Genomic DNA, 15,125 nt, shown 5'->3' on the forward strand with positions numbered 1-15,125 from the left:
ATCTGAATATAGCATTCATCCAGATTCATATACAAAAGTGAACTTATTATGTGAAGGTTGGAGTAATAATAATAACTAGCAATACAAAACAGGCAACACGAAAATGGACTGATTAGTACAGTAGTATAATGTACACACAGTACATGCAGCGCAGGAGCACTGCCTCACCCTCTTTCCTCCCTTCCTTGATGCAGCCAATACAACAATACAAGGCAAAACATGGAATGGTCGAGCAGGAAGAGACAGGCATCAGCTCAGCTTACAATGGTATTGGTGTTGGTATTGGACTTGGAATTCTTCCTGCTGGGGTCGTCGTTGTGTGCCCAAGTTGAGGTTGAGGAGGTAGCTGCTTGTGGCACATGATGGTTCCCTGGAAGCGGAGGATGGCATGGTGTGCTACATCCTGCCTGTCAGCCTGCCCCATCTCTCTGAACCCAAATGATGGTCCCGTCCATGTCGCCACCATCTCCGGCACCGCCGGCAGCACAAGCCTCTCCACCCCCATCTCACCAAGCAACTGCATACGCATGCATCATCGAATATACGCATGTAAGATTAATAACGATAGATCGATTAATAACTCGATGATTGATCCTTAAGCTAGCTAGTAGAGAGTACGTACCTTTTGTATCTCATCCATGAGAAGGCGGCACATCCCTTGCCGACGACGCGCGAATCTAGTCCCTACCAGCGGCACTTCTGCAACTTCCTCTCCATACACTCTGCACATATATACGACGCAAACAAACAGCTTATTGTTAATTCCTAGTACCTGATCGACTATAGTTGAGATTTGATCATGCATGGAAGCCAGCCAGGAACGCAGATGGATACACACACACATTATATTATTGCTTACCTCAGTGTAGCCACGGCTATAAGCTCGCCGGCTTTCTCCAGTCCTACCACGTAAAACCCCCGGAAATCTAGCCGTCTCAGCTCCGATCTGCATCCATATATAGAGTAGCCAACAATTAATTGACCCATTGATAATCAATTGACTTTTTTTCTTTTTGCAGTTAAACAGTTGGAGCTTTATTAGAGCTTAATTATATATTGCGGGCGTACTCTGTGTTGAAGACGATGTCGGCAGTGAGGTCGGTCTGCGTGCGAGGCTCGATGAGGGTGACGAAACACTCGTGGAGCACATCCAAGGCCATGCACAGCTTGGCGTGCTCCTCCTCCTCTCCGTCTCTCGCTGCACCGCGTCTCAACACCACCAATGACAAGCCCGAAGCAACTGAACGACAAGGGGCTTGGACGACAGCGAGCTCCTCGAGGCGCAGGTATATCTTTGAGCAGGCCTCACTGCACAACCATGGCCCCTCTCCATCCGCCTCTGGATACCACAACCCATTGTCTCTCTCTCGCATGCACCCAACATGATCTGAGATCAACTCATCCATTTGAAAATTCTCCATCAATCATCAGCAGCTAACTAAAAATGCAAAATGATGATTTAGTGAGTGATCGAGTGACTTACACTCTCGTCGGCACTGCTCGCAGGAGATGACCATCCTGTCGCTGCTGAATCCTTGGGTGGTGGTGGTAGCTGGTGGATCGTCCAAGTCGCTGGAGCCGCAGATGGCGCAGGTGCAGGCCGGGCAGAACCAGTCGCCCTGCGGAGTGGACTCCAAACCCACGCAGGCATGGTGGAAGATGGACGGACAGCGGTCGCACATGAGCAGCTCGCCGCAGTCGTGGCACACGGAGCACACGTAGTCGTCGTCCTCCTCCCATTTCCGCTTCACCCTTGCACCACGCCACACATACGGCAAATACTTCTTCTTCTTCTTCTTCCTGCCGGAGCCCGCCTCGTCGTCCGCCATCATCAGCTGCACCAGGCACTGCGACAGTGACCTGCCGTCACCCACAAACATGCGCGCCCAAGGCTGCCGTGACGAGGAAGAGGCGACATCGCCGTCGCCGTGCACCGCGAACTCGGCCACCGTGTACTCTGCTACCCTCCTCTTGTTGTTGTTGTTGATGCAGCCGCCGCACATGCATTTCACCATGCCGTCTCCGGTGATGAGCCCTCGCTTCGTGGTGTAGATGAGCTGGTCCCTCGGCGCCAGGATCTTCTTGTCGATCAGCAATGACAGCAGCGTCCTCGCGCGCGCCGGCGTCAGCGCATTCCCCTCCTCGTTTCTTGGCTGTGGACGCAGAACGCGCGCCTGCTGCAGGCTCGCCTTCTTCTTCTTGTTCTTCTTGCTAGAAGTGGCAGTCTTGCAGGCAGCGGGTGGCGCTGGTCTCTTGTTGTTGTTGTTGCTGCATGAAGCCATTGTCGTCGACGGCGTGTGGTGAAGAAGGTAGGCCTTGCAGGCGGTGATGAGGGAGATGTGGCAGCGGCCATGAGGCTCTGTGTAGCGCAGCTCCTCGCGGCCGTTGTACTTGACCTTCATGGAGAATGTCCATCCCGACGACCTGAGCTGATCCTTAGCCTTGATCCGAAGCTCCTTGGCCATGGACCTCTGCTCCTCATCATTTCCCTGCCCGCGGTCGCGCCTGGCATTCTGCTCCTCCATGAAGGCAACGTACCCCGCGATGGCATCATCTTCTTGTTGTTCTTGGTATTGGTCGTCATCAGATTCCTCAAGAAGAAGAGGGGTATCTCCGCAACCGCAAGAATCAGATTGAGATTGGGATTGGGATTGGGTAGGATGGTGGTGGAGGTGGATGGTCTGGATGAGGCGGCGGAGGGAGTAGTAGGACTTGGTTCCGGCGGGGGAGACGTAGCGGAGCCTGGGAGCGAGGCCAGGGGGGTTGGGCTTGGAGGCGATGGTCCATCCGAGCGCGAGGAGGTGGTTCTTGATCTTGGTCCGGAGCTCGTCGTCCTGGCGGCGGAGGAGGGAGAGCAAGGACGCGCGGTGGTCGGAGAGGAGCAGGCTATGCAGCTCCGGCGAGAAATTGGGGCCGAGGGTGGTCACCGGCTGCCAATCCATATGCTCGACCATGATTCTTCTTCTTGTTGTTCCGCGGCGGCAGAGGAGGAGGAGGAGCGCGAGAGATTTGTTCGCGGCCGCCGGGTTTGTTGGGTGTTGAAGTTGGAATCGGTTACGAATCAATCCTCTCGGAAACCAAAGATCGATTTCATCGAGGCCGAGGGCGCGGGCCGGATGTTTTTTGGGCTTTCTTTTTATTGGGCCGATCACGGCCCGTTCCACCCGCCTCTTCTCTTCTCCGTCCCCACACAAGAGAGAGAAGAAAGGGAGTTGGGAGAAGAAGCGGTCAGTCTGCTGCTTGCCTGTCAGTCGTCGCCGTCGCCGTCGCCGGCAAGTTAATCCATCTCTGCTCTGCTCTCCGATGAGATGAAGCGCCTCCTCCACAAGGCTCTTCATCAGGTGCTACCTCGCTCCGATCCAACAGCCAACAGCTGCGCTTCGCTTGCTTTGGATTCTCAATTAATATTAATTTCTTCCTCCTCTTTATTTGCTGTTTTGCTGCAGGGAGAGGGAGGAACTCATGTAGATGTGGCACAGATGGACGCGCAGATCGCCCTTCACTACGGCATCCCGTACACCGCATCGCTCCTCGCCTTTGACCCCGTCCAGCGCCTCCTCGCCCTCGCCACACTGTCCGTTCCTCTTCTTCTGCCTTCTCATACTCAACCTTATTCATGGATTCAGTCCTCGACTAGACTTTTTTTTTGTTACTGCTCTCCTTGTTAAAGTTATTTCTTCTTCGCTATAAATCTATATATGCTGATCATAGCCTTTTTCTCTACCTCAAATTGCAGGGACGGTAGGATTAAAATCTTTGGAGGTGATAACATCGAGGGCCTCCTTATATCACCCAACAGTCTCCCATACAAGTTTTTGCAGGTTTGCCCATGCATATCTCTCAACTAACAGCTCTGCCAAATCAAATGTGCCCACGCTTTTTCTTCTTTCAACAGCGGAATTTTAGGATTTTTTTTCTTCTTTTTGGAACTACCAGGACAGCAAAGCTCTGCGGAATTTTTGGATAACTGTTTTTTTTTTTCTTGTGCTTGCATGCTGCAGCCTTTTTCTTAAATTTTGTGGCCGTGCTCTGCCCTTTTAGTCTTCATTCTACTTCATGTCTGCTACTTACTATGTTAAACTAACTGTCTGCATTGATTCATAACTACTTGTTCCTGTTGCAATTGCCAAAGAACAAACTAATACATTTCTCTTTTGCAGTTTATACAGAACCAGGGGTTTCTGATTGCCATTTCTAATGAGAATGAAATCCAGGTATTGCCGTGAGCAATTTACATATAATTCTTTTGCTCAAATTAATTCTTCTTATATAATACATGTGTGCTGTTGTTTCACTCAATAAGGATGTCAATTGTTGCCTAACTCTTCAAGTTTGCAAGCATCCTATCTGTTTTTGTTTAGTTATGCTTACTTGAATCATATATTGTTACTCTATCCTCATTTCACAAGAATGTTGCCAGTGCTAGGGACTGTTTGCATATAATACATGTGTATCTTGTAGGTATGGAATCTTGAGTTCAGACAACTATTTTATTCTTCGAAGTGGAACATCAATATAACTGCTTTTGCAGTTGTAGAGGGGACATTTCTGATGTGAGCTATATATATGGAAACTTGTCTTCCCCACCGCTTTAGTTTATTAGGCCAGTGTACCTGCTGGAGTAGTTTGTAGCCTTTTCTTGTATGCTAAATCCTTTTGCTGCATTCAGGTACCTTGGAGATGAGAATGGCCTGCTTTCAGTACTGAAGTATGACGTTGATGATGGGAAACTTCAAAAGATGCCCTACAATGTTCCGATACATTCCTTAGCTGGTATGCAATTGTCCCTTTTGTGTCTTTGTCAATAAGTGTTTGTGTTAATTTTACACCATCATATATAGATGGCTTAGCTGTTATACAATTTGCTTCTATTGGTAACTATGCACAAAACTCTAATCCTGAGCAAACAAGATCATAATATATTACACTAAAGTTTGAACCTTCCATAGAAATATTTGACCTTGGGCCCACCTGTGTAAATAAATAATCTTATTTACTGCGAGCACAGGCATTTTTGTTCATGCTTTCTTGCAATTTTGCGTTGTTCTTCATCTGGATTACCAGAAGCACTTGTTATCTGCATAGTATGCCCAATTGAGTTCACCGATTAGCTGGTCCAAATCATTTACTGACACCTTTTCAGTGAATCGTCTTAACATAGTTTGCACTTATTGACATTTTTGGTTTAATTTCTTCACAGAAGCAGCTTGCGTTTCCTTAGAGGATCCTCAATCTATTGTTGGAATACTGCCGCAGCCTGATACCTTTGGGACCAGGTAAGGTCTTCTTCAATTGTAACTTGTAGTCTTGTAGAGCTTATGGTCAATACTCAACCACATCTGGTTAGTGTCATTTCCTTTTTGTTAACAAACATCAAGATAGTATGAATTAGGTATAAGAAATAACCTCACTTCTCTTTTTGACTTTTTATTACTTGTTAGCATGAAAACATTTCAGGAATGACAAATTACAGAACCATATGTTCTGAAAAAAAGTGCCAAGTAAAACACACACACACACACACACACACACACACATTTGAAGCAGATAGTTTGAAATATGCACTGTAGCTTTATTTCATTCCTTTACTCCCATGCGAGGCTGGATCAATTCATTTTGCCAATCTGGAATACATAAAATAAACTGTTTTAAATGTTTCAGGGTGCTGATTGCATATGAGAAAGGACTATTAGTTCTTTGGGATGTATCAGAGGATCGTGCTATTTCGGTTAGAGGCTATGGTGATTTGCACATGAAGAATCAAATCACAGGTGCACAGCGGGATGCTGGTGAAGATGAAGACAATAATATCAGCACAGAAGAAGAGAGAGAAATTTGCTCCCTTTGTTGGGCATCGCAAGGAGGTTCAACTGTTGCTGTTGGTTATATAACTGGAGACATTCTTCTGTGGGATATGACTGCAAGATCCTCTAAACAAGACAATAGAAGTGATGAACCATCTAATGTTGTTAAACTTCAGCTGGCTTCTGGTAGTCGTAGGCTTCCTGTTATTGTATTACACTGGTCTTCTGGTTCTGCTGATTCTAACAAAGGAGGGCATCTCTTTGTATATGGTGGTGATGATATGGGTTCCGAGGAAGTTCTGACGGTTTGTCCCTTGTTTCGTTTTCCTTTGTTCCTGTTGTTCTTTTTCTCCCTGCTATTTTATAGGCATGGATGTGCGCAATTTATATATCCTCAAGTGAACTCAAATGTAGTTTATTTTTGGATCCTTTGCCTGCTACTTTAATTTTTAAAACAATTTTCTTGCATTTAAAAAACCAGACCTTGTATTTTCTTGCAGGTTCTAAGCCTGGAATCAACTACTGGATTAGAGTCAACAAGATGTATGTCACGAATGGATCTCAGACTTGATGGGTCCTTTGCTGATATGATTTTAATTTCAGATAGCGGGTTTCCGTATAAAAGCCGAACATCTGCAGTTTTCATTTTGACAAATCCTGGGCAATTGAATTTTTATGATGGTGGTGCTCTATTTTCTGTTCCAAAAACAGAAGAGGGAAAAGCTCAGATTGAAGCACAAAAATTTCCAGTCACAGTTCCAACAACTGATCCCAACATAACAGTCACTAATCTTTATTCACTAAATGGAAGGGAATCTCAAAGTATTCCACTTAAGGTACAATTATGCATTTATTTTGGATACTTTAACCTAATAAGACTTCATCGTGTGGCTTTTATTAGATCACATCTGTACGGCTTTTTCTGTAGAAATTTGTTGTTAAGCAAAATGCCGCACCTTTCATGCAACGGAACATGAAATGGCCTTTGACTGGTGGAGTTCCTAGTGAAATGTCAATGAACGGGAATTACACCGTGGAAAGAATATACATTGCAGGGTATCAAGATAGTTCTGTGAGAATATGGGATGCAACCTTTCCAGTTCTGACGCCAATGTTTGTCTTGGATGGAAAGGTCAGTTGTGCTGTGTTATTGCTTGTGTTGTTCCCTGTTGACAAATAACTAACATGTTAACTCATGCAAGTTATTACTATTTACCACAGGTGGTTGGTGTAAATATGGATGGAGAAAATTCCGCTGTATCATCACTTGCTTTTTGCTCATTAAACATGACATTGGCTGTTGGCACAACAAGTGGTCTGGTTAGATCAGATCTTTATTTTACAGATCAGTCCAATTGGTTGGTTATTGAATGCTGACAGTATATTCAAATTCAGTATCTCTTATGTTATTGTAGATTCGCATCTATAAGCTTCGTGAACACACTGGAGGTTCAAGCTTTCATTTTGTGAGTGAATCTAAGCAGGAAGGTATACATTTCATAGAAGTCCTATTTGCATGTGTTTCTTTTTTCTTGTGCGTGATCATCTCTTCCATATGCACATACTGCTGCCAGATTTTTACCAAGATAAGTTTATGCTAATTGTCCTTTATTTTTCAAAACACATAAAAAACACGTCTACCTCATAAGATAGTCTGTCAAGCAGAGGTCATACCATGCTTCTTTTGCAAATGAGAAGCGTATGGTGGACAAGAGATCCTAGCTTTAGTCAGTCTGAATGCTTTTTTTAAAATAAATAAATAAATAGAATACTGATCATGATTAAAAAAAACTTCCGCCTTGTGCATTAGCAGTCATGCCTTAAATTGATCGAACCTATTCATGTTGATTTTTGCTGTGGTTCAAATATTTGTACTTGTGCTTAAAATGGTAGGCAGGTCTGTAGTATGTCTGCTTGGAATCACTATAGTTTTTTCCCCTGTGAATGTGTGATCCATTTCATCTTCCTTAACAAGTGTCTCATGTGATTTTTCTCACAGTTCATGTTGTTCAACATGGGAGAGGATTTCATTGTCATGTTGCCTTTCTGGCCTCAAATTCCCCTGTGAGGTCTCTCAGATTTACAGCTTCGGGGGAGGTCCTTGCAGTGGGATATCAAAACGGTCAGGTATAATCTACTACTTATTTTGTAATACATTTTGTCTCAAAGATTTAAACCTTGTGTTGATCAGCTGTTACTATTAACTAATAATTATTGTTTTCTGGCTTGTTTTCTGAAAGCTGGCAAGTTTTAATGCCAATCAACTTTCAATTATGTTCACTGTGGACTGTGCATCAGGAACAAATTCTCCTGTTGTTTCATTGAGCAATTACAATGTGGTTACATCTGCCGCAAAGGCAAACGAGCAACAAAAGGAGAGTCTTCAAAGTGCAAAGTCCCCTGCAAATGTTCTACTTTCCTTGACTAAGGATGGACATTTTACTGTACATGACAGCATGAATGGTCTGACAATAAATTCATGTGTGTTAGATCAGAAGCAGCTATCCGCAATTTCCATGTATGTCATAGGCAAGTGATTACTATTCAATTCTTTAAGGTGGTGGTTGCCTTCTTTCTCCTTTAAATCAATACATAACTTTCTTAAGTTTTGGATTTAGATGGAACGTCAGAGGAGGAACAGAACCAATTATCAGAAGACAAATTCCCAAGTCAAGGTCATATTGCAAAAGAGGAAAGTGTTCTGGACAAAAAACAAACACACACAGTTGATAAGAGCCAGAAAAATACTCGGCAACCTTCGCACAGTGGTGGTTCAGATTCATTTCTTTTGGTTTGCTGTGAGGACCTGGTTCTTTTATTTTCTCTGCCATCGCTGATTCAGGTTCATACTTGGTTATATCAACTGTTTTATTGAAATTGCAAACTTCCATAGCTTACCTGTGATGCTCTTTTCAACATCAGGGAAGTAACAAGCCTCTACATAGGATCAAACTTGCGAAGCACTGCTGCTGGTCAGCAGTTCTCACAAATATAGATGGTAAAGCTTGCGGATTTATATTAGTTTATCAAACGGGCGCAATAGAACTGAGGTAACTCTGACTTTTGCCGATTTCCCTGTTCTTTTTTCACACCATATACAGGATCTTAGTTTGTTTTTATGACAATTTTTGGCATGCTGAATTTTATGAAGATTTTTGACATTTTGACTTTTTAGTATATTTTTAATAGTATATGGATAAACTTATAGTGTGTATGATCAATGTATTGTTGGAGAGAATGTGCCTTTCTCTTTATACTAGAGCGCATTCCTCAAGTCAGGAAACATGACTAACTACAGCTTTGATTGTCCACCTCAAATACTACAAGTAAAATCTGAGAATTGTAGTGTAGGTAAGAAAGGAGAAATGTTAGTATAGATCTCATGGGAATATGGTTTAGTTATATGAAAGGAAAGAGAGTCATAAATTATTGTTTTAAATCTAGACCATATTCTTAAGTTTTAATCTGGAAAGTTCTGTAAGTCCTTAATTGGGAGGTCCAATCCTGGCTGTCCCAGCCCAATCCTCACCAAGACCAGTTCATTTTCGTTGTTGGTATTGGGCCCTCCCATACTATGCCTGAGTGATGTGATCTTCACTGCGAGCATGTATGCATACATCAATGCAAGAGCCTGGTAATTTTTGTTGAAAAATAATTATCTTACTTTTATCATGAGCAGATCTCTGCCAGAGCTGGCTATTCTTGCTGAAAGCTCCTTAATGTCGTTATCAAGGTGGAGTTACAAGGCAGGCATGGAGAAATCTATGAGCTCCGCAAATGGACAGATTGCTCTGGTAAATCGTTTTGCTTTGAGCTGTAAATTGGTCCTAAGGGTTCGGTTGGTTTATGCCAAATAATACATTGAACTTTGGTGTCACATATCGCCAGATGTTTGTTGATTCCTTTTTTCTGTTGTTTCTGGAACGTTTATATTTGAGCGCATGCTCACTGTGCCAACTGGCAAGAACAGTTGAAGTTGACTTTCGCCAGTAAAAGTCACCTCTAATCAATTCCATCTTTAATAGGAAACTCAAGATTTAATTTAGAATCTCCAGGTCCATCTACCTATTACAATGTTACATAGTGTGGCCACAGTACATGCGAATGTAACTAATGCATTAGCGCACAATACACCTTTTTTTCACAATCCACTAATCATCCTTGATCCAGTGGGAAATGTTCAGGGAAGAAATCCATCATTTTTTATTCTGATCTTCCCTCTGCCACAGGTAAACGGGTCTGAACTTGCAATCATCTCTCTTATAGCCTCAGAGAATGCCTTCAGGTACTTGGCTTTTCTGGCATGTCTTCTGTGTAGTTTTTTTTTTCCTGTTTCAGTTCGATCTGCTATTCAGGTTAAGAAGCATAGTCCCGACATATGACCATGCACTGATATTTTGGCATTCACAATTTTAGGCTTCCAGAGTCAATGCCATGCCTTCATGACAAAGTACTTGCAGCAGCTGCTGAAGCAGCTATTAATGCCTCAATGGACCAGAAAAGAAACCAGGTTTGGCCTTGTTAGATCTTCTATGTATCATCATCACCTGTGTACAATTTGGCATGACAATGAAAATTCTTCTGTAGACTCCAGCAGGAGGAATTCTTGGTGGCATCATTAAAGGATTGAAAGGCAAAGAAGAAAATGCAAAACAGAAAGGAAGTTTAAGTGCACAAACCATGAGCGAACAGTTGGAATCAATTTTCTTGAAAGAATCACTTGTTGAACCATCAATACCCGATCCTGATGACCCCATAGAAGAACTGTCAATAGGTCATCTTCCTCCCTGTCTATCTGAAAGCATTTGCCCTTAAGTACTGCCTATTTATTTGAAAGCATTTGAATGCAGACGACATAGATATCGATGATGAAATTCCACTAGCACCCCCACCAGCATCATCTACATCTCATGTGAATAAAAAAACAACAGGTCAGTTGGGCATATAGTTGTTTGACTTTTTAAGAGGTACACTTGTCGTCAACTATGCACGTTTATGTTTGCAGCTGAGGAGGAGAGAGCAAAGCTATTTGAAGGATCAAGCAATGTTGAAAAGCCAAGAATGAGAACTCACCAAGAAATTCTCACCAAATATAAGTTTGGCGGGGTAATTCCATTTCAAAACTGTGGTTCTAATCATGGTTCCTATGTGTGTACCTAAGCTAACCCAAATCTATATCTCATTGCAGGATGCGGCGGCGGCGGCTGCTCATGCAAAAGATAAGCTCATGCAGCGACAGGAGAAACTAGAGGTGAGAGAGTACATTTCAATACTTTGTGCTTTGCACCTTTTCCATTGGTGTCACCCCTAGCCTAGACCTTCATATACGTTAGGCACCGATATTTGAAGTTGTGGTTTTTATGGAGTATATTAAGAAAACGTTGATGAATACTACTAACTAGCTCATCATTGGTTTACCAGAGAATAAGCCAACGAACCGCGGAGCTTGAGAGTGGAGCAGAGAATTTTGCTTCCCTGGCCCAGGAGCTTGCGAAATCAATGGAGAACAAGAAATGGTGGAAGCTATAATTAACGTTGTTGTGTTTGTATATGCTGCGTCCTACACAAATCAAGTAGGTCCAATCCAGGCATGACATTTACATGTACTGATTGCTGATTGCTGATTGCCATTGATTCATATTCATTGTGTGCCATCTGGTGGTGTTGTGTATAATATTAGTAGGAGGGGAGCCTTGGGGAAATATGTAGCGCAAACTTTATATGTAAGACAAACTGTCTGATTATGAAGTGAATATGAGTCCATGTCATCACGAGTAAAAGTTTTATTTGTGGTGATGTGGATAAATCTTATACGTCAATTTGTTTTATCATTTTTAGGTATGCACTACATATATATATATGGAGTAATTCGTTTGTGGTACATAATTCTCCGAGCTTGTCGCGGTGGTCGTTTATACACACGTTAGCTTTAGGGTCATGTTGTACTACACGAGAATGTAATGTTTCTCTCTCTCTCTTTTTTTTTTGAAAGAAAGAAAGAAAGATAGTAATATGTTGTATTACAGCAGAATGTAATGATATACTAGTATGTAGGAAGAGTGGAAGGTAGTTTTGGGAAGAGAAATGGGGATGTGAGTAGTTTGTGGTTGGGAGTGTAACGGGTGGGGTGGTTTGGAAGGTGATGAGGTATTGGAATTGGAGGGAGGAGGCGAAGGCAAGGGTGAAAAGGGCAGATGGACGTGAGCCACAGACAGAGAGAGAGACAGAAGGTCGGCCCCTCTGGTGCTTGAGATGTGAGGATGGAGTGGAGGGAAGGCTGAGGTTTGCCGACGAGTTCCCAAAAGTGGGATACGGACAGATGGATAGATAGATAGGGCCGGCAACCCAGTTGGGTTTTCCTTTCCTTTTTGCGTTGATAAACCCAGGCGGGGGCGGCGCCGCGCAGCTTACCAATACCAATTGGAGTAGAACCAACCAAGGAAAGAATGGCCCGGCTGCTACTCTCCGGCGTCGCGCCGCTCCCCCTCCTCCCCTGCCGCCGTCGCGCCATTGCATTTGCGCTCCCACTTGGGAACGTCCGCCTCCGCCTCCGTGTGGCCGCACCCACCAGCCGCGTGGCCACCGTGGAGGAGGACGACAATGAAAATAATGCTCCTCCTCCTCCTTGTGAGGACTTCGACCCGGGCGCGGCGCCCCCGTTTGGTCTGGCCGACATCCGCGCCGCTATCCCCAAGCACTGCTGGGTGAAGGACCCCTGGCGATCCATGGGGTACGTGGTGCGCGACGTGGTGGTGGTGTTCGCCCTCGCTGCCGCCGCCGCGCGCCTCCACAGCTGCCTCGCCTGGCCGCTCTACTGGGCGGCGCAGGGAACCATGTTCTGGGCGCTCTTCGTCCTCGGCCACGACTGGTACGGCGGTATTCATTTCCATTTTGATTCCTACTCCACTCTACTACACTAGTAGTAAATAATTCGTTCATGGAATTGGCATTGCAGCGGGCACGGGAGCTTCTCCAACAACTCGAGGCTCAACAGCGTGATGGGCCACATACTCCACTCCTCCATCCTCGTACCCTACCATGGCTGGAGGATTAGCCACAGGACGCATCATCAGAACCATGGCCATGTCGACAAGGATGAGTCCTGGCATCCCGTACGCATTCCTTCCTTCCTTCTCGATTTCACTACTTAATTGCAACTACTCCAGTTGGGTTTCCCCATTGCAAATGAATCTGATCAATCCAATCCAAAATGCAGCTCCCCGAGCGGCTGTACAGGAGCCTTAACAGAGCCACCCGGATGCTCCGCTTCTCCATACCCTTCCCCATGCTCGCCTACCCATTCTACCTGGTTAATTAATTGCTACTCTAGTACTCTACTAATATTACTAGCATAACAATGTACTCTACGTTCATTATTCCACTATATATATTTATATGTGATGTGATGATTAAGATGATGAATGGATGGATATATTGCATGCATGCAGTGGTCTCGGAGCCCAGGAAAGTCTGGTTCGCATTTCCATCCCAGCAGCGACCTGTTCCAGCCCAACGAAAGGAACGATGTGCTGACATCCACAGCGTGCTGGGTGGCCATGGCTGCCCTCCTCGCAGGCCTCACCTTCCTCACGGGACCCCTTCTCATGCTCAACCTCTACTTTGTCCCTTACTGGGTACGTAGTTACCCCCTACATACATACGTTGGTTCATTGATGTGATCTGTGGATTGGGTTCCTCTATCCTCTGCCTGCCCTCGATCTCCTCTTTTGTGGATGTGGGGAACAAAACCTACCTTGCTTTCTTTTCTCATCAGTTTGTATTTCAATTCTACTTCTCTGCAGATTTTTGTTATGTGGCTGGACTTCGTCACCTACTTGCACCATCACGGCCACAACAACAAGCTGCCCTGGTACCGTGGCAAGGTCCGTTTAACTAATTACTAACATTTTTTACTATCAATTACTATTAGACGACATGCATATATACATCATTTCTTCTCTCTAATTAAACTCGCTCACACTATATGCATGCTTAATATATTCAGAAATCAAGCAATATATATGTATGCATGGCTCACACACTGAATGAATAAGCTAGGTTGCAACTTTTATTTATGCCGTTGGATCTAGTAATCGATTGATTGCAGTACGTAGAAAAAAAAAGATTAGGCATAATTACCTTGTCAAAAATAGTCAATTTAGGAAGGGACTTTGACCTGAGCCTGTGATTAAACGAGTCATAGAAACTAGATGATAATGCAAAGATGCGATCTTCTGTCCACAAAAAATCACAATACGTTGTGGTCCATGATGCAAATGCAAGTTGGATCACAACTTTTGTATACATGCATCTTTTTCCTAGAGAGCTGCATCGTTTTCAGAATTCATACTGTGAGGCAGTGAATTTTTTTCTTTTTTTTTTCTTTAGAAAATGTTCGTAGGCAGAGAATTACTCAAGGAAATCCAAATAATAATAATCTCACTTTTGCACTTTTGTACTGAATAGATTGATGATATGTACAGGAATGGAGCTATTTGCGGGGAGGACTGACGACAGTGGACAGGGACTATGGGTGGATCAACAACATCCACCACGACATCGGGACACATGTCATTCACCATCTTTTCCCCCAAATCCCGCATTACCATCTAATTGAGGCGGTAAGCTCTAGTCTCTGCAGTGCATGCGGAGTACTAGTAATTAAATTATGCTATGTGATGTTTATCAGTACGTAGTGCTGAGTAATTACTAAGAAGCATGGGTGATGAAAATGTGCAGACGGAAGCAGCAAAGGGTGTGATGGGGAAATACTACAGGGAGCCGGACAAGTCTGGGCCTTTTCCCTTACACCTGTTTGGAGCGCTGTCCCGGAGCTTGAAACGCGACCACTATGTCAGCGACACCGGAGATGTGGTCTACTACCAGACCGACCCTGCTAACTAAATTAATTTTACATTTCCTTCAATTCTTTTAAGCCCGGAGGCTTAAATTAGCTTAATTAGCTAGCTGCGACTGACCTGGACATGTATTCAACATTCGATCCACAGACAGATAGAAAGAGACCTATATATATCGCCGATCGATCGATATATATGTGTGTGTCCGTGTGGAGATATGGAGGTCACATTTCTTTCCATGGATATATAGGAGTATACATACATGTATTGAAGGATATGTAGCTAGATTTGATGTGCGTGCGTGCTGTACTTTGTAAGACGCAGCATAAAGCTAGTGACAATTTGGACAAGGCCATATTGATATATCCATTATATACACACCTCAATGCCTCATTACATTTATATATTGTTTCAAATACTGTAGCAATTACATATGGAGGGTGATAGGAGAAGAGGAGAGAGA

The 15,125-nt window shown here is 44.0% G+C and overlaps 3 protein-coding genes across 3 annotated transcripts; 2 read left to right on the forward strand and 1 right to left on the reverse strand.

Moving 5' to 3' along the window:
• Positions 1–259: 259 nt before the first annotated feature.
• On the reverse strand, positions 260–2,954 carry LOC127780352 (increased DNA methylation 1-like). Its single transcript, XM_052307250.1, has 6 exons — positions 2,682–2,954; positions 1,484–2,591; positions 1,069–1,387; positions 860–946; positions 623–722; positions 260–517 (listed from the first exon to the last, which is right to left on the reverse strand). Exons 1-6 carry the CDS (start codon positions 2,952–2,954, stop codon positions 260–262), a joined length of 2,145 nt encoding a protein of 714 aa, XP_052163210.1.
• Positions 2,955–3,219: 265 nt separating this feature from the next.
• Positions 3,220–11,635, forward strand: LOC127779694 (uncharacterized). The gene is made up of 24 exons (XM_052306562.1): positions 3,220–3,341; positions 3,447–3,574; positions 3,737–3,821; positions 4,161–4,214; positions 4,462–4,553; positions 4,670–4,773; positions 5,201–5,276; positions 5,662–6,109; positions 6,305–6,640; positions 6,733–6,936; positions 7,026–7,124; positions 7,220–7,292; positions 7,804–7,931; positions 8,045–8,333; positions 8,423–8,646; positions 8,727–8,854; positions 9,484–9,598; positions 10,034–10,089; positions 10,221–10,314; positions 10,392–10,578; positions 10,655–10,735; positions 10,810–10,910; positions 10,993–11,055; positions 11,226–11,635. The coding sequence occupies exons 1-24, from the start codon at positions 3,309–3,311 to the stop codon at positions 11,331–11,333; spliced, it is 3,306 nt and encodes a 1,101-aa protein (XP_052162522.1). The 5' UTR covers positions 3,220–3,308; the 3' UTR covers positions 11,334–11,635.
• A 409-nt stretch (positions 11,636–12,044) lies between these two features.
• LOC127779695 (omega-3 fatty acid desaturase, chloroplastic-like) lies at positions 12,045–15,065 on the forward strand. The gene is made up of 7 exons (XM_052306563.1): positions 12,045–12,672; positions 12,760–12,916; positions 13,021–13,113; positions 13,253–13,438; positions 13,607–13,687; positions 14,288–14,425; positions 14,544–15,065. The coding sequence occupies exons 1-7, from the start codon at positions 12,251–12,253 to the stop codon at positions 14,706–14,708; spliced, it is 1,242 nt and encodes a 413-aa protein (XP_052162523.1). The 5' UTR covers positions 12,045–12,250; the 3' UTR covers positions 14,709–15,065.
• The last annotated feature ends 60 nt before the right edge of the window (positions 15,066–15,125 follow it).

The sequence above is a fragment of the Oryza glaberrima genome, chromosome 7 (assembly GCF_000147395.1).
Source record: "Oryza glaberrima chromosome 7, OglaRS2, whole genome shotgun sequence".
NCBI classification, from domain to species: domain Eukaryota; kingdom Viridiplantae; phylum Streptophyta; class Magnoliopsida; order Poales; family Poaceae; genus Oryza; species Oryza glaberrima.